The sequence below is a fragment of the Electrophorus electricus genome, chromosome 2 (assembly GCF_041902795.1).
Source record: "Electrophorus electricus isolate QZ-2024a chromosome 2, ASM4190279v1, whole genome shotgun sequence".
NCBI classification, from domain to species: Eukaryota; Metazoa; Chordata; class Actinopteri; order Gymnotiformes; family Gymnotidae; genus Electrophorus; species Electrophorus electricus.
In genome coordinates, this window is record NC_137498.1 from 26,912,663 (window position 1) to 26,931,240 (window position 18,578).

Here is an 18,578-nt window from a genome sequence, read left to right on the forward strand (position 1 = left end):
ACTTACTCCTTTAGGAATCAAACCTATGACCTGGCTGTTGCTAGCACCTTGCAATCACCTTTCTGCTCTCTTTCATGACCTTGTCTACATGACCTCCCATGACTTGACCTGAATGTTATGCATTTTAATGAATAGTCCAACACCACCAATTCTGTTTTCTGAATCGAAATTGCCTAAGGCCCAGGCCAGTGAGCTCCACCCAATCAGACATCTTCAAAAACATATTTTAATGAACTCGTATATAAAAATATTATATCTTAGATGTTGGTGTGGACAATTTCTGACAGATTACTTTTTATGAAACTGGTCCTTTAGTGAGCTTGTACCCAGCCCAACCTTTCAAATATCAAATTAAACTTTTATTTAGGGTAAGGGGAGGCTGGTGTTAAGGTCAGCAGCAACAATTGATTTAGTACACCCGACACAGTAGCTGACTTGTCTGCATCACTGAGGGTCTCGTGATGAATGGGAGCACCGACGACGACAGCGCCGCTTGCTTATCCTAGCTCCGCTACTCGAGCGTATATCTGGGTTGTTTTGAATGTACGTACCAGTCTACGCGACGCGCTAAACATGGCGGATATTGAGGGAGACGACATTCGCCCTACTCCTCCGTCTGTAGTACCCGTAGCGTCCCGAAATGGATCTGGTGTCGGTTCGGCAAGCGGTTCTGGAAGTCAGACACCCACTACAGTGACGGCGGGTCCGCGTATTGTTAGAATTGTCAAGTCAGAATCCGGCTATGGATTTAACGTCCGTGGTCAAGTTAGCGAAGGAGGGCAACTGCGGAGTATTAACGGGGAATTGTACGCACCTCTTCAGCATGTCAGTGCCGTGTTACCCGGCGGTGCGGCGGACCGAGCAGGAATATCGAAAGGAGACAGAATTCTGGAGGTGTAAGTTGATTTATTTTGATGTTATTTGATTTGTTTGTTGTATTATTGGCTTTGTCATTGCTGGCTTGATCTAGATAGCTGGCTAGCTAGTTAGCTAGCTAATTAGCTAAACTAATGTTAGGTGATTCAATATTAGTGACCAGATAGGCAGCTCAGTATGGTTATATGTGTTGCTTTTAACTAATATTTACTCAGAAAATGAACTTTTAGTCATTAGGTTATAACGATAGATATGCTTAGATAAAAGGTCAGTAAATGTAGGAGACAGCTAGGTAGTTAGCAAGAAGCCTTGAACCTGAACATATTGCAAGCTTGCTTGCATGTCTCGCTTACTGCAGAAATCTAGCTAGCTAGCAAGATTACGTTGAATAAACTTTGTGGCGACTGACGACGCTGAAGTACAGTTAGTGTGACTCTAGGGTAGGAGGGCACGTTTACAGCAGGTTTGGATACCTACATGTCTTTAATTATGCATTCCTTTGCCAACCTAACCAGGCTGGTCAGTTAGCGGGCTGAATGTTGTCCCAGTTCTTGACTTCGAAGTGACGCACAGACACGTTAGCATTTATACTGTGATTTGTTGTTCATTTTTAATTTAATTTATTATACGTATACATAAAGCAAACGTGTTTAAAACATATTTTGTTATAACATATGCTGTGTTTTAATCAGTTGCACAATTTTAGTTATGATAGTATTAGGGGAAATTACTTTGATTGCAGACGAATATTGTTTAAAGGATTTGATCACACATTTCGTCTTTTGTAACTGTTATTTAATTAGTTGATAACTTCATGTCTTATATGCAGCCACTAGAATACTGGTAGCCATTATGGTGGCTTCATCACATGCTGTCACCTTTTTGTACATGGATTTGCAAATCCATGTTTGACCACCTACATAAAGTGTCCTAATCTCTGCTATGTAGATTTAAAAAAGGGTCTACAGTACAGAGGATGTGCTTTTGATGATATGCATGGTAGAACACACTCCAGACTTGCATGTTTTTTTATGAATGTTTTCTTGTTTTATTCATGTCCTATTTCATGTTCTATTTCAGAAAGACTGCTAACAGCAAATGTCCTCGAACTTTAAATTGATGTGACTTTGACACTCGGGTTAAATGCAGTTGTACACCACCTACAGAGGGGAGCTCAGACACTGACGGTAGTAGATACATGCATGTCCTCTATATGCAGCAGGACTCGAAGTACTCTGTTCTAGTATCTAGTCAGACAACTTGCCATCTTGCGCTGTTGTCTGTACCCCATCGGCTTACTATTAGGCAAGGTCGCTTTATCGTGAATGGACCTTTTCAGGCCATGACCTTTTAAGTGATGATGGGAAAGTGGCTGAAATCCATAGCAGTGTGCCTCTAGCACCATTAGCCTAAAAAGTTGTTTTTGACACATGATGGCTAGACAGATTCACTAGACAGACTGACCTGGACTAGGGTGCTGTTTATTTCTGTGAGCTGATTGATCACATGCCAGGGACAGTTCCCAAGGCTGGCCAGTCACTGCTCCCTGTAGTACCATCTGGGAAGATGAAATTTAATCTCAATTTACACACAACAAGGCCTTGTTAGTGCACATCTGGTGTGTACGTGTGTACACTTCTTGCTTGCTAGCTAATTAGCTAAACTAATGTTAGGTGATTCAGTACTACTGACCGGATATCTAGCTCAGTATGGTAATATGGTTTGCTTTTAAACTAATATTTACTCAAAAAATTAAATTTGTCATTAAGTTATAATGCTATGTGTGTATGCTTAGATAAAAGGCTGTGCCTTTTTCTGATCTTAGCTTAAGCATTTAAGAACAGCTGATGTTTGTCATAGTATTTTGCCTTGCATGATTAATAACACAGTTGTCTTCATTTGCATATGTATTTTTACACACACACTCTCTCTCCTCTCTCTCTCTCTGTGAGTCTGTGAGTGAGCTTGGTCAGTGCTGCTTGGTAGGTCACATCTCTTTGGAACTGTTACACAAAGCGCTTCCATTTGCTACCAAGTGTTGATACCACAGACCATAACAAGAGCATAGTCACTCAAAGACTAGTTCAGGCTAGTGTGTCCGGTAGTGCTCTGTATTGGATCACTGTGTAGGAAAAGGCTGCTTCTTACTGAGGAGGGACCACCCTGTCTCTTCCCTTCCTACAGCTAAAGTTGGAATCTTGAGGGTTGGGTTGCCGGTTACATAAGCTTCTGTGATGTACTGCACACTGTTATTAGGACACCAGAGATTCGCTGCTGAGAATTCCCCCGTACTTTGGAGGTTGAACCTTTTGCTTATTATTAAGGAGCTTGAGAAGGAGGGGTGAAAGATATGCTAGAAGTATACATCAGGCATTTGAAGACATTTTCATGATGTCATTTTCTGTAGTTTCCTAAGGAGTAAAAGACATAATGTACCAAAACATAACAGCCAACAATGGTGCAACATTTTTTTTTTAAACTTGAAATGCTACAAGTACAATGTTTTTAATATTTCAGCATTTACAGTTCTAGAACAGCTCAATCTACAGTTAATATTTCAGCATTTAAGGCTATTTAAAAAGAAAGAATTGTTTAAAGTAATGAAATAAGATGATGGCGTTACAATAGGTGATTTGTTGTTGTTTACAGGCTCTTGTTGGTATACTATATATCTCTTTCATGTAAATTAGAAGTACTATCTATTCTTGATATCCTCAGAATATTGTTCCATAATATAATTTATTACAGTACCAATAATCTCATAATTGTCCAAGATTGTTGTGAAGTAAAAGCAACTTGGGCCAAGGCCAGTTCTTTAAGAAAGTGCTTGCTTAGAGTTTCAAATGTCAGTTTGACATTCAAATGTTTTCCTTTGTTGCACAATGACACTTTATCCATGTCTGAGAAAAGAAGTGAGTAAATAAGGGAACTCATGTTTTTGATGGCGTTCGTCATGAAAGGTATAACCTGTGCTAATTTTGTCACCATTAGCCTGCATATTCTGATCAGATTAGTACAGTAATACTGCAGTCATTCCCTTCCTTCATACTGCCCTTTCATCCCTCCACAAACAAGGCAACACTGGCATGCAAATGTCCCTCTAGGTGCTTCTTGCTGTCGGCTGTGTGTGTGACTTTTTGCATTGTTGCACAACGCCACACCATCCTAGTCCTGCTGTAATTTAGCCTAGACTGTGACCACAGGAACTCATTAAGGTCATATGGATTGCTTTGGAATTGCACTGAACTCTAGTTCCACTCTCAAAGACTTTGAACTTGGTTCTTGTTGGATTCACAACGTCACAGTATTGCGTAATGGCATCTCTGACTTAGTGGCTGGGAAGAAACAGTGATGATTGAGTGGGATCAAGCCTCCAACACATATTTCTCTTAATTCTGCACTGTGGATTGGTTATTGGTTAATGCATCTAGAATTGTCTCTGCCTCTTCCCTCCTTGTTCTTGCTTTGTTTGTGGTCTCAGATGTGCCTTGTTTTTCTCCATACTGCTGTGGTGGGTTAGTTATGGTGGAAAGGAGTCAGCTGGCAGGTACGCTGTTGCCCTGAGCTGAACCGTTGTGTACCTGCATCTGTGTGTTCCTTTCTTTGCATGTGTGCTTGTGTCTGTGTTTTTGTTCACATGCACACGAATTATGTTTGTCTAGCCCATCAGAACATGCACAGTTTCAAAGGAGAATTCCACAGTTGCAATTGAGTATTCAAGACAGAACTGCATTTCAGTTCTCGGATCAGTAGTCTTACAATACATTAGTGTGAAAACCAGATGCAGATGTTAAATGTGAGGTGAATTCTGCTGGAGCATATCATTAATAAACATTAAAGTTAAATCATTTGGAACCAAAGATGACGAGGCTACTGTCAAGTACATCTTTTTTCTGTTTCTCTGTGTCTGTATGTCTGTCTATCTGTCTATCCATAGGAACGGCGTAAGTGTGGAGGGCGCCACCCATAAGCAGGTGGTGGACCTGATCCGGGCAGGAGAGAAGGAGCTAGTGCTTGCTGTGCTGTCTGTGCCACCACAGGAAGTGGACGGCCTCGACCCCGGAGAGGATGGCTCGTGCCCACCCAGCTATGACTACAGTGACAAGCAGGCAGTACCCATCTCCATCCCCTCTTACAAGCATGTGGAACAACATGGGGAAAGATTTGTGGTGAGTCCCACAAAAAAACTGTTAATCTTCTTCTTTTCCACCTTCTTGATGCTGTATTTTTGCCAGAATTAAAGACTTCTTGGATCTATCACAGTGCTTGCAGGTGATTGCCATAATTCACTTAGAACTATCCAGGCAGACATGACTTTTTACTTTCTGGTCTGAGAGAGCTACTGTAAACCAAGATATCTCTTTCTCTTTTTCTCTCTCTCACACACACACACACACACACACACACACACACACACACACACACACACAGGTGTACAATGTCAACATGTCTGGCAGACAGCTGTGCTCAAAGCGCTACAGAGAGTTTGCCATCCTGCACCACAACCTGAAGAGAGAGTTTGCCACCTTCTCCTTCCCTAAGCTGCCAGGGAAATGGCCCTTCTCACTGTCTGAGCAACAGCTAGATGCCCGCAGGAGAGGACTGGAGGAATACCTGGAGAGGGGTGAGTGAGCAAGTGAGAGAGAGAGCCAGAAATCCTTGAATTAAAAAAAGAGATGGGGGAGGTGGGTTGGAGCTGGGTCATCTGTTTTCTTAGTAGAAAAGGAAACCAGGCTAAGAAGGAAGGAAATGGTTTGCGATATTGTTCTGTTCCCTCTCTCCTTATTCTAAATCTTTTGAGATTTTTGTGGCTGATAAGTATTGCAGTGAGTGAGGTTAGGGGTAATGTGGTATATACGGTCCGGAACTGTTTACCAGTCACCTTTCCTGAACTCTGATTTCTTACTTATAGTGTGCTCAGTAAGGGTCATTGGAGAAAGTGATGTTATGCAAGAGTTCCTATCTGAGTCTGATGAGGTAAGTGTATGTGTGAGTGAGTGAGTGAGAGAGAGAGAAATATGTGACCTCTTCATTTTCTTGAACTCATTTACTCAAATGTGCGTGTGTGTGCGTTTCAGAACTATAATGGCGTAACCGATGTGGAGTTGCGAATAGCACTCCCTGATAAAACAACTGTTTCTGTGAGAGTGCGTAAGAACAGCACCACTGACCAAGTGTACCAGGTAATGCGACTTTCCTACTGTAATTATCAAACTAATACTTCAGTGATATGTAATTTTATAATCACCACCCACCTTTTTAATCAATACTTTGCATCTACACTTACTTGCAGCCTTATTAGGTCTACTTATCTTGCATGTGCTTTTTGTAGGTGTGCAGTTACAAACAGGAGAGTGTTGCTGCAATAATTTGTTAGCTAGCCTTTACCCTGTATATCACTAGTCTGTGTCCCACCACTGGACCCCTGCTGATGTGACAACAATTGTGTCGAAGGCTGTTCTCAACACAGCAGTGACTCTAACTCGGTAGTCAGTCGGTGTTACACTGGTGTATTTTTGTAATACAGCTTTACTAGTGGATCACCTGCTGCAAGTTAGAATCATTGTGTGTTATGAGTTTGCCACATGATGTCAACCTGAGGAGATTGGTAAACATGATTTGCTTGCCTTTGTTGCCCTGGCTTTCACATTAAGGGCCTGGACCCAGATTCTATGTGTATATATGATTTGTGTAAAGCTGCTTTGAGACATCTTATAAAAAGGGTTAAACCCCTGTCTTAATTTTGTTATTTTCATTTCTTTCTTTACCACTCTTCTCCCAGAGATTTCGCTCCCATTGTAATAAGGCTCATTCAGCTTCAGTTCAAACTGGATTGTCTGTTTTTTGTTTTTTGTTTTTCCTTGCCTTTTGATTGGTGATGTGTGCTGTTCCCTTTCAGGCTTTAGTGTTGAAGGTTGGCATGGACAGCATCATGGCCAGTTACTTTGCTCTCTTTGAGGTGATCAACCACTCTTTTGGTGAGTACACCGGTCTGCTTGAAAGAGGATGTGTGTGTGTGTGTATAATATGTATATGTGTGTGTGATTTCTGGAGAACAAGTGTGGTAGAGTTTCATTATTGCTATTGCAAGGGAAAACCACTTTCTTTTACAACTTGTAGGCAAAAGTGGGATTTAAAAAAAACAGTAAAACATAACGCCATGAGCAGTAATGGAGAGAGTAGGAAAATTAAAATGGGTTAAAACAGGGTTTGAAAAGGAAAGGGCTTTTAATTGTTTTATTCTTTTAATCATTTAAATGCTTTATTAACAATAGCATTATTTTTTTAATGAAATACTTTAAAACCTGAATAATTTAAGTTAATCAGGGCATTTAAGTCCCCAATACTGTTTGAGAGATTGCTTTAGTTTTCAGGGTGGACGTTTCTCGAGCTGTTCCTTAAGATTCCTTAGCCGTAGGTAAGAGTAAAAATGCCTGCATCATGTGACTAACAAGGGAGGAAGAATCTAAAAAGCCCAGGGGAAAGAGCTGACCTATTTATCTTCAAATTGGAGCTAAATTAGCCAAAATGTATGCACCAGTTTGGCTTAAGACAGTTTATTACCCAGCAGTTTGGCTGGAAACAAAACACTCACACAACACAGTCTATTAAAAAAACTGGGCACTAAGACTGTGTCCACTTTAATCTTAAGATGTTTTTATGTAATTAGTATAACATTAATTATAATTTGACATTACTACAGGAAGATGGAATAAGAAGCAGAATGCTGTCAAGGATGTAGGAATAGATTTTAAAATTTAGAACGCACAAGCAGAGTGTAGGAGTTTCTCTAATATTAACAAAAACTGGACTTCATACATCAGTTCCCGACACCATTTTAGCAAGGATATTCACCTCAATCCAGGTAGACATGAAGACCATGTCTGGCACAAGCAGACTGGATGAATTGTGTGTGGTGTCATGTTGTGCAAACACTGGTGAGGTCCACTACTGTTAAAATGCTACAGTGGTAATTTTCTACATTTCTCCAAGGGCTAAGGCTAAGAAAGCTTTCTCTCATGTTTGTACAAGCTGGTTAGCAGTCTGAGAACCGTGCACCCTGCCAACGCTTTTATGAATGGGCTGCAGTGTGTTGAGGGAAGCTGCCACATGCCAACATTACTTTTATCTTTAACGGAGGATTACGGTTTGTCTGGGGCTGCATAGATCAGCAGATCTATTGATGGTGTAGTAGTCACCAAGACCATCTGACCATGGCTAAAGAAGAAGCCATGACTCAACCATGACATCTGTGTGCTGCCTAGAACCCACAGTTCTACCTTACTGCTGGGCAGGTGCACTCCGAACAGCACGGACCAATCTTACTTAGCTGTGAAGAGAAACAAAACAACGTTATACCTCAAGCAGCTGAAAGGTACCCATGACGTGTGCTATTGCAGGCTATGGTAGGACCATGTCCAGTCCTCTATTAAGAGGCTCATGGTCCCAATAGGCTATAGTAGGACTATGTACCTCTCTTAACAGACCAAATGACTTCTGAATGACTTCTTTTCATGATTGTCAAATGAGGCAATAAGTAAACAAAGTGGGCTAGATTCATTAAACTTCATGGTAACAGCATTACAGTAGCAGCAACACTATTTTATTTCTACATGTAAAGTTACTGTAATGATAATTAGCGCAACAGTATCAAATGACTGCTGCACTAAAGTCACCTTTGGCTTAGGTGAAAGTCAATCAAAATCATTTAAATGATGACATGAATATTGAAGACTGACGTCAAGAGACAAACTACTAACTAACCCTAGTCCGGAGACAGTAGTATGCATTTGCATTTGTAACATTTATACATTCACCAATCTGGGAGAACTTCATGGATGTGTTGAACTGATGATTTCAGTGCTACTTGTAAATCATTGAACACTAAAATTGTGTCTCAGACATGTTCAAGTGGTATTTTCTGCAGAGCGCCAATCTATCATGAATCACAAAGCATTGTTCTATTATGCATTCTATTATGAAAATCAAATTCTATTATGAAAGTTGCCACCAAGCTCTGAGCACTTGGGTTGTGAAACACTGAAAATGAATGTGAGCTTACTAAAGATAGAACCTTATAGTATCAACCAGTTCACCACCCAGTCTGTCACCACCAAGAGTGGAACTCTACACTGGTTCCTGCGCCATCTCCACATCAATTACAAGTGATATGAGTTCACAGATGACACTGATGTCATATGTGGCAGATGTCCAGTCAGCCTGACTCCGCTCACAGGAGAGAAGTCCTCTGGCTTTCTGCCTTGAGAGCAGACAGCAGCCCCACTCTGTGTGTACCAATCTAAAAAGCTGCTGGTCGACTTTGACCATGATCCCCTTTATGTCAGCAGGTAGGCTTTTGAGGCCCACCAACTTTAACTTCATATCTCAAGTTACTATCTCACCTGGTTTACAAATACTCTAGTAGAAGGTGCAACAATAAGCTGATATTCAGAGCATTTTAAAACCTCTACAGAGCCTCTTTTGAACCAGTCCTTACCAACAGCATGGTCTGGTTGGACAATGGCACTGTATTGCATCACAAATCCTTCCACAAGGTAGTAAAATTGTCCCAGCTCACCACTGGCTCACTACTCCTGCTCATCATTTGTAAAGGTGTATCAGTATCATCAGGGACCCCAGGCTGAGACCTCTTCTCATCACTGTCAAAGGCCAAACTGTCCCAGACCAGCCACCTAAATTGCAATCCAGGAACAGCTGCCTGAAAAGTAGTTTCAAACCATCACACTTCCCACCCTGTTTTCCTCATGAATTCACAGGAAGCTACCTCATTGCCCCACCCCTTTATACTTCCTTTATATTGTTTAGACTTTACTGAGCCATTTGTGCTCTCTATTATCTATATGGTTAGTGTTTATTTCAGTATGTTCGCTAAAAAAGCCAAAAAGTGGAATTCTCAACTAGCCAGTGCAATTACTAAATGTGAAACCCACTAAGTATGCATATTGTGAGGGGGAAGAAGCAAAAAACCCCTTAAACAGGAACTGAACATTACAAACTGGCTTATTACAAACTGGGTGAAAAAATGCAAAGGAACATGCCCAACAAATAGATTGAACACAATTTCATTGAATTCGTTACACTCCAAATTTCTACTGGTGCAGCATTTTATTTTTTGGTGCATTTTGGTGGCCTGTTACTTAAATCTTACCAGTAACTATTCGGTGCCACATCCATCAAACTAAATATACAAGAAGTATACATTCAGTTTCTCAGATTGGGAGAAAAATTTGAGGCAAAAAGCAGTGTTTTGACATCATGCTGTGTGCCAGATCGACTACAGATTTTGTCCTAGACTAGTTTTGCTTTCAGTTTCTTTCATTCTTGATTTGCTCTACTTGATTCTGGAAATGCTGTCTATTTATCAGTGCGCAAATTAGCCCCCAACGAGTTCCCGCACAAGCTATATGTGCAGAACTACACGTCAGCGGTGCCAGGAACCTGCCTGGCTCTGCGCAAGTGGCTCTTCAGCAATCAGGAGCAAGAGCTGCTTCATGACCACCCCTTGGCTCTGCACTACTGTTTCCATCAGGTCAGTTCACATTCACAGCCAGCCTTGTGAGGAAGCAGTTCTGTAGATCCTGGGTCAGACTCACTACTTCACTACCGAGACAGTGTCACCAACAACATATCATTAACTGAGATGCAGATCACATGGGGCTGGATGATTCAACAGTGATGATATTATCTTGATGTACTTTTCTAAGCCTATTGCAGGTATCTTTAAATATAGAGTGTATATACAACAACCTGAATTGTCATACTATAAAAAGTGACAAGACTGATTTAATGTTAGGTTATTATTTCAGTGTTATCCTTTTTTTTTTGAAAATGTTTTCAGAGCTTATAATTCACTACTATATTACTACAGTGTAGTTAAAAATAACTGAATATTGTGATGCATTATGAAGATGTTTCAGGTATTCCATGTATTGTGATATTTTTGCCATGTCACCCAACCTTAGGATCACCTTGTTTGTTTCTTTTTTAACCTGACTTCCAATTCAAACAAACACAGCAACCTTCAAGGTTATAAACACAGGACTTTTTATAAACAATTATCTTCAATAATCTAGCATACTTTTGTTCTCAATCTTTTGTCATTCCCGGTCTGTCTGCATATGTGTGTACAGGCTCAGGATGATGTGAAGAAGGGATTCATCAAAGCAGAGGATAAGTCCTACCAGCTTCAGAAGCTGGCAGAGCAGAGGAAAATGGCAACAGTAAGTCTATGCTCCTGACTGCTCCTCTGTTATCATGCTCTCATAAGAAGAACTCCACACAGCTGTTAAGACTACCATTAACCTCTATGGCTTGGAGCACAGATTTGGAACAACTGATGATAGCATTATGTTTTTTAAATTGTGGTTAGTCAAAGACTATAGTTTTGCAGACAAACAGAATTTCAATCTACCCTCATTAAAATTTTCTTTCTCAGTATCTGAGTCTGCTGCGCACGTGTGAGGGCTATAATGAGATGATGTTCCCTCATTGCTCATGTGATTCACGGAGGAAAGGACACGTGATGGCAGCTATCAGTATCCACCACTTCAAGTTGCATGCTTGCACTGAGGATGGCACACTGGAGGTGTGTGTGTGTGTGTGTGTGTGTGTGTGTGTGTGTGTGTGTGTGTGTGTGTGTGTGTGTGTGTGTGTGTGTGTGTGTGTACATGCATGTGCAACCTGGTAAAGATTTCTTGAGTGCATTATTATAACACACTCAAAAATATAACATAAAATATAGATTTAAACTTCTCAGCTATATTCAGTTAGGTTTGTGTATGTGTTTAGCCCTCAGAGTTGGTGTGATGTATCCAACGTGTATGAATGTGTGTGTGTGTATTTTCATTTTACAGAATCAGGTTATAGCATTCGAATGGTCTGAGATGCAGAGGTGGGATACTGATGAGGAGGGCATGGCTTTCTGCTTTGAGTATGTTCGAGGAGAGAAAAAACCCCGCTGGGTTAAAATCTTCACTCCTTATGTGAGTTGCTTAAACACTCACTCAAATGCCTTAAGAAAGTGCTTGCTGTCTGCATTTTGGATTCAGTATGGCAGCGTGTATGCCTGCCTTTGTGTGTTGCAGTTACCTGTTGCATTGTTTTTTGTTTGTTAATGTTGTCTATGGAGTGTCTAACTTAATCACTTGAAGCAAGGAGCATCTACTAACTTTCAGGACCATATTCAACTTGGCATTATTCCTGAGTCCTCACGCTGCTAACCTGACCTGGAAAGGGAGGAGAGGCAGTTGTGGCTAGTGCATGGGATTTTTGCATCTCTCTCCCATCTTTTTCTCACAAATTTCCATTCTTTCCACAACAAGATTGAGGAACTACATCTTGTCAATAAAAACAACAAGCTTTTTTCAAACTACCATGTGCTTCACAGAAACTAGGCTTACTGATCTGACCATCTCCACAGAGCAAACAGTGATATCACAGTGCAGACCAGCAAAAGCAAAAATTTGCTTTTATGTGAACAAGCACAAAAATTATGCAAAGATGTCACATTACTGCTAAAATCATGTACTCCTTTGTTAGTCACTGTTCATAAACTGCAAGCCATTTTACTTTCCCAGGTTGTTATTCTTTCATTTTTGTTGGAATTTATATATCGCTACAGACCCAAGTACAGGCAACACATCACTTGTGCCACAAGGGAAGGGGACACTTGACCATTGTTGCACCATCATTACAAATGGTTAATATGCCATCACACGAGAGGCTTTGATATTCCAGTTTCATCCACCTCATTCCAACATACAGGCAAAAACTCAAAACCAGCATGCCTGTTGTTACAACAGTTAAGAGGTGGACCAGTGAAGACACTGAGAAGCTTCAATGCTGTTTTTATTCCAGATTGGACTGTTTTTGAAAAGGCGACAGGTAGCCTGGACAAATACACAAACACCATGTCATACGTCAGGTTTTTATATTTATATATATATATATATATATATATATATATATATATATATATATATATATATATATATATATATATATATATATATATAAAATATAAAAATATAAAAACCTGACGTATGACATGGTTATATTTATTATATATATATATAATTTTTTTAATTATTTTTTTTTTTTTTTTTTTTTTGCATCTCAACAAAGACATGGGTGAGATTGAATGAAAAACCATTGTGTTCAGCAGAACTCAGACCACTTCATAGGGGGAAAAGGGCAGCATTCAGCAGTAAAGTACAGGCTAGAGAAAGATTACAACAGCAAAGTAAAACTAAGAAGTTGAATAGCCACATCGCTGCTAACAACTCTACTTCAACTTGGAAAAGCCTATAGATATATACCAACTAAAAGGTGAGAGAAACGCCCTTCTAACTGAATGACTGCCAGCTCACCGACTTGAATAAGTTATTTTACAGGATGAACGTACCCCCGAGTCCAATGTTCTCCTCTCCCACTTTCTCACTTCTGGCTACATCTAATCTCACCATCATTGAGCAGGATGTTAAAGGCTGTTCAGGAGCCAAAAGTTGAGAAAAGCCCCAGATCCAGATATTGTCCCACCATCTACTCTAAAGCACCACCGTGATCAACTAGCACCAGTCATCAGACGTTTTCAACAAATCTAGAATTTTCCACTGTTCCCAAGTGCGCGAGTCCACCACCATAATTTTAATCCCCCAACAGACAAACATCACAGGACTAAATTACTACAGGCCTGTCACCCTGACCTTTGTAGTTCTGAAAGTCTTTGAACGCCTGGTCTTTGCCCACCCGGAAGCTATCATGAACCCTTTGCTGGATCCACTGCTGTTTGCAAACAGCGGTTTGCACTTCATGCTACAGCATCTTGATTGCCCAGGGAACTATTCTACACTCTAGACTACGCTGTGGACTACACTTCTGTCTTTAGCACTGTAGTTCCAGAGCCTCTGCAGCTCAGCTATCAATACCAGATTCCACTTGTGGATCATGGACTTCCGGGCCATCAGAATCCATCAAGTACAACTAGAAAAACAAATCGGACACTTTGACCTTTAGTACTAAAATGCCACATGGTTGTGGTGTTCTCATTAGTCTCTACACTAAAGATTGCGTCTCCAGTGAGCGTCACAATACTAAAGATAGTGAAGTTTGCAGATGACGCCACCATGGTTGGTCTCCTAACTAACGGTCTACCTACAGCAAGGAAATAGAACAGCTAGTGTCCTGGTGCAATCATATCCATCTGCTGACAAATGCATAAGAGTGAAGATGGTGGTGGACCACCCCACTCCCAACATCAGCAGTTCTGTGGTTTCCTCTGTAGACTCACTCAAGCTCCAGGGCACCACTATATCCAAGGACTAAAGTAGGAGAGAAACATCTCCATCACCAAGAGAGTGCAGCAGAGGATGTTCTTTTTGTGGCAGCTGAAGAAATTAAACCTGCCATAGGCCCTCAGGATCCAGTTCTACATGGCAATCATTGAGTCCATTCTCACCTCATCAATAACCATCCGGTTTGTATTCTCCACTTCACAGAAGTGAGCCAAACTCCTGATTGTAAGTCCGGGCATTTACAACAGCAGGTATACAAAGCATGCTTGCGAGATTATAGCCAACCCTTCTCACCCCGGACACCACCTCTTGCATAGGGTAGAAAACTCAGGACCATCAAGACCAGTACAAAAAGACATGCAAATAGCTTTTTCCCTAGCACTGTAGCCTTCATTAACCACAGTGCACACTGGACTTTAAACAGAACCTCAATGACCTCTCTTCCTTGGAGCCAACTTGGTACAAAGAAGGCAACACAATCTTTGCACAGCTGTACAATGTCCATAACTGCAATGTTATCCTCTCAGTTCAAATTGTAGCATACAAGTGCTCACCAGCTTGGCACTTAACTTGATTGAGACTGACCTATATACATAATGCAGAATTGCAAAAAAAAAAAGCACATTTACCTACAAATGACCTTGCTCAGTCAGACTTTGATTAGTCATGTGCACAGACTTGTACATGCAGGTCAGCAACAAACTTTATATTTCATGAGCCACTAATGACAGTGTGTTTTCTCAGTTCAACTACATGCATGAGTGCTTCGAGAGGATTTTCTGTGAACTGAAATGGCGGAAAGAGGCAAGTCCACATGTTGCACACTCACAGATCCCCTCTGTTTTACCCTTTTACTTTATACTTTCTTGTCATTTGTTTTTAACTGTCTTCACTTTCTCCAAAATGGTACAGGTAGAAGCTGAGGCCTCTGACAAGGACAACAAGAATTGCAGTAACAATGGTACATCATGCTGACAATATATACACACACACACACACACACACACACACACACACACTTTGTGACATCTGTTGACCATCTGTCGTTTGTGTGTTCTGCATTCAGTTTGAGAGAATAATGTATTCTGAAATCACATTTTTTCATGTGCACAAAAACGTTGGCAACTGGACAAATGTTTTAACAAACATTTAAAAACAAATCCAAAAGAATTCCATGTTCTGCATTTCCATTTCAGAGTACCTCTCTCCTCTGGAACAACAAAAGGGATGGCGCCACCTAGGAGGCGAGATTGCCACCTCATAAGAGGCCTGTCCTCTGGAGATCAGCATAAACTGAGCTGGACCATCATAGTAGAGCAAACCATCATAACAACCATGTTACCACGGTAACACTTCAGCAGCACCATAACAACCATATTATTAGGAAGACAAAATGGGCTCCTTTCAACTACAGAGGGCCCCGTTGGTCTGCCACGTCACCTTGACAGCTGAGAATGCCCTTATTACCATGGTGACAGACTCATAGCTAAGCTAGGGCCATTTCACTGCAAATGGACAGCAGCAAACGGATCTGTGGTCATGTCATCAGTAGATATGTTCACCTCATCACCTGAACATAAACACAAAAAAGGAATATGACAGCCTAAGATCTTCTGGGCCGTTGGTTGTGGAGCGGGGTCCCCTTTTCCTGTTGGCTAACGCTACTGCCGCATAAGCCACCCGTGGTTGAAGAAGGGCCGGTGTCATCATTTGTCATCATTGCAGCATAGTGACAAGCAACTGCTTTTGATTGGTTGTTTGGGCAAGTAAATCAATGTGACTGATCAGAGCCAGCATGTATGTTTGGGTTTTAGGAGTACTTTAAGAAGCTGGCTGATGTAAAGGCTGAAGATGTGAGTAGTGAGTAGAGGCAGGGGATTTAAGGTAATAACTAAATATTAACACTGATTGGAAGCATCTAAACTCAAGGAGATTTTGCTAATGTTGGACTCAGTTAAGTGCTTTGGAGCTTTATCCTTGAAGGTAGTCTTAGCTGACCACTCAGATTCAAACTGAAGATGTATTTTGTTTGTTTGTTTTTAAACAAAATTGCTTAATGGTGTCATGGTAGTTCATCATTAATATCGCTGGCTAAACAGATAACACTGAGGCTTGTTGGAAAATGCTTGGGAAGGTGCTTGCTAGCTGTTAGGATTTCACTTTAATTTAGTGTGTCCCTTTGTGAGGTGCTTGTTTAATTTACAATAATGATAATTTGCAATAAGGACAAAAAAAAAGTCTGGCTAGATAGACCACTGCTTTGAGGCTTTTTAGAACAACCCATGGAATACAAGATAAAAGTTTGAGAGGGAAGGGTTTGTGTGCACGCACGTGTGTGTGCGAGTGCACGTGTGTAATTATGTATTTGTGGTCCCAGATGTCCAGTGAACATAGTGTGTGAATGCTGCTCCATAAACAGGGTGCCTGTTTCTTCAACTGTTGACTAGATTTTGTTGGCAATAATATGCATGCAGAACAACAGTGTGCGTGAAGATGGTGAGCGGCAGGAATTGGTGTTTGTGTACATTCAGGTGCAGTTTTAATGTCTTCCTATAGGGGACAGTAGTGCTACATACAAGTGAAGTTTTTTTCTCAGAAAAGACGTGAAACGTGAGGAATAGAAAGAGAGTAGTGTTGTGTTTGTGGTTTAATTGTATTTTGCAAATGTGTGTGTGCGCATGTGAGAGAGTTAGTTGGTGAGTCTCAGCTTTAACTATTGAGTGGTTAAAGTGTGGTCTTCCAGGCTGTTTAGAACAATGGCTCCCTGGGGATAGGTAACTCACCCATTGAGCAATGAATTCAATATATAAACTGTTGAAAGGGGAGCAAGAGAGAGAGAAAGGAAAGGAGAATGTTCTGAATATAAGATATATCTTTTATTATTTACATTTCTTAGGCTGGACATGGGAATCTAGAAGAGAAGCATTTAGAAACTTGAACATTTCAAGGTGTTTGCCTAGTAGGTGTGTTCTACCTTTCTGGATTATTCTCCCTCTTCCTTCCTAGCAGTTCACTGAACCTTTTTGGAGTGCATCAGGTGCTCAGTGTTTGCGTGAATTTTATTGTGCTTTCAGCTCATTAAAAGGGCAAAAATAGCAGTCAGTCTGAACTCTTCAACTTGCGTCTCCACACCTACTCAAGTCATTTGGAAGACCCATTAACAGCTCAGTGCTAATACCGTTCTACCTGGTGTGTGCGTGTGCGTGTGCGTGGGTGTCCATGCACACTACACTATTTGCTCAGAAAATATCCTCCTGTTGCCTTGGCAGCATAATCTCATGGATGTATGTTTTGTTCTTTGTATTTACAAAACTAACTGCTTGCCTCTACTGCTAAGTCAAGCTAAACATCATGTTGTGCTGAAGACCTGTTCAGTTTTGTCATAACACAAACGAGGAGTGAGTAGGCCTATATTTTACATTGTGAGTATGCTGTCTGTAATTGTCAAATGTTCATAGGAGAGACAAACTTCTGTCATTTTGTTAAAATGATTATGAAGTGTCAAACAACAAAAAAAAAATATCTTGGGACATATTTATTACCATATGAAATATTAACCAGTGCCGTCATGTTTCTGTGGCCAGTGGGGTTTTGTTTTTTGTTTTTTTTTGGGGGGGGGGGGGGGGTTGTTTGTTTTTTTTGTGGCTGTTTTTTGTTTGTTTTTTTGTTTGTTTTTCTCTTGACTGAAATGTGTGAGGAGCATATGAATGTACTGGAATGCATTTGCAAGGCAAGTGTTCCTCCTTTCCTTTCTCCACTATGAAGCAGCGTCGCTCTCACAGCTGAAACATGGACCTGACATCCAGGCCTCTAGGACCACAGTAGGCTGTTGATGGAGGATTTGGCATTGACCGGAATCTGACAGAGTTGCTAATCCTTTGCAATGTGGGATTTTATGTCTTGCTCATTTCTTTAGTTCTGTGAACCAAGAGTACATTTTGTCAAGTTAATGTGCAGGTTGAATCAGAAAACACATTTGTCCTTGTTTATTACTTGTAAATGCATTGCTTGTGTGTTGCTTTGACAAAGCATTTGCTGTAGCCTTTGACTGAAATCATTAATTTATTATTGTTTTTTCCCCATTAAATCAAGGGTTTTGAAAAGAAGCCTAGTCACACTAGGGGTAGCCTTGTGAAGTAAGGCTCTTTTAGGGCTTAGGAGGGCTTGGGTGGGAAGAGATCTAATTTATTAGTGATGACAAGCAGTGATGCTTTGTTTCATATAGCCTAATTACAAATTAACAACCGATATCGGTAAATGATAGTTTTGTATCTAAAATGGGTTTCAACTAACCAATGAAATAAAAGCTCAAGTTTGGAAAATGTCATGTAGACTTAAACATTGTAACATATTTTAAATAAAATGATCTATTGATGAAGGGTTTTCTTT

The 18,578-nt window shown here is 40.6% G+C and overlaps 1 protein-coding gene across 3 annotated transcripts; it reads left to right on the forward strand.

Annotated features, from left to right (window-relative positions):
- Positions 1-484: 484 nt before the first annotated feature.
- snx27a (sorting nexin 27a) lies at positions 485-18,567 on the forward strand. 3 transcript variants are annotated; one of them, XM_081697222.1, is made up of 13 exons: positions 485-896; positions 4,814-5,045; positions 5,308-5,500; positions 5,789-5,853; positions 5,955-6,059; positions 6,776-6,854; positions 10,263-10,426; positions 11,028-11,117; positions 11,333-11,482; positions 11,751-11,879; positions 14,934-14,997; positions 15,106-15,150; positions 15,386-18,567. In XM_081697222.1, the coding sequence occupies exons 1-13, from the start codon at positions 574-576 to the stop codon at positions 15,451-15,453; spliced, it is 1,707 nt and encodes a 568-aa protein (XP_081553348.1). In that variant the 5' UTR covers positions 485-573; the 3' UTR covers positions 15,454-18,567. The 3 variants fall into 3 exon arrangements, with proteins under 3 accessions (XP_081553348.1, XP_081553352.1, XP_081553360.1); XM_081697226.1 differs by lacking the exon at positions 485-896 and adding an exon at positions 931-2,063; XM_081697234.1 differs by lacking the exon at positions 485-896 and having other exon boundaries at positions 5,014-5,148.
- The last annotated feature ends 11 nt before the right edge of the window (positions 18,568-18,578 follow it).

Excerpts from the sequence above, each read along its gene's own strand:
- snx27a (XM_081697222.1), top strand. The coding sequence starts at position 574 with ATGGCGGATATTGAGGGAGACGACATTCGCCCTACTCCTCCGTCTGTA. Across the intron at positions 5,501-5,788 it reads GGAGGAATACCTGGAGAGGG|TGTGCTCAGTAAGGGTCATT; the intron begins GTGAGTGAGCAA and ends TCTTACTTATAG. Across the intron at positions 15,151-15,385 it reads CAAGAATTGCAGTAACAATG|AGTACCTCTCTCCTCTGGAA; the intron begins GTACATCATGCT and ends TTTCCATTTCAG.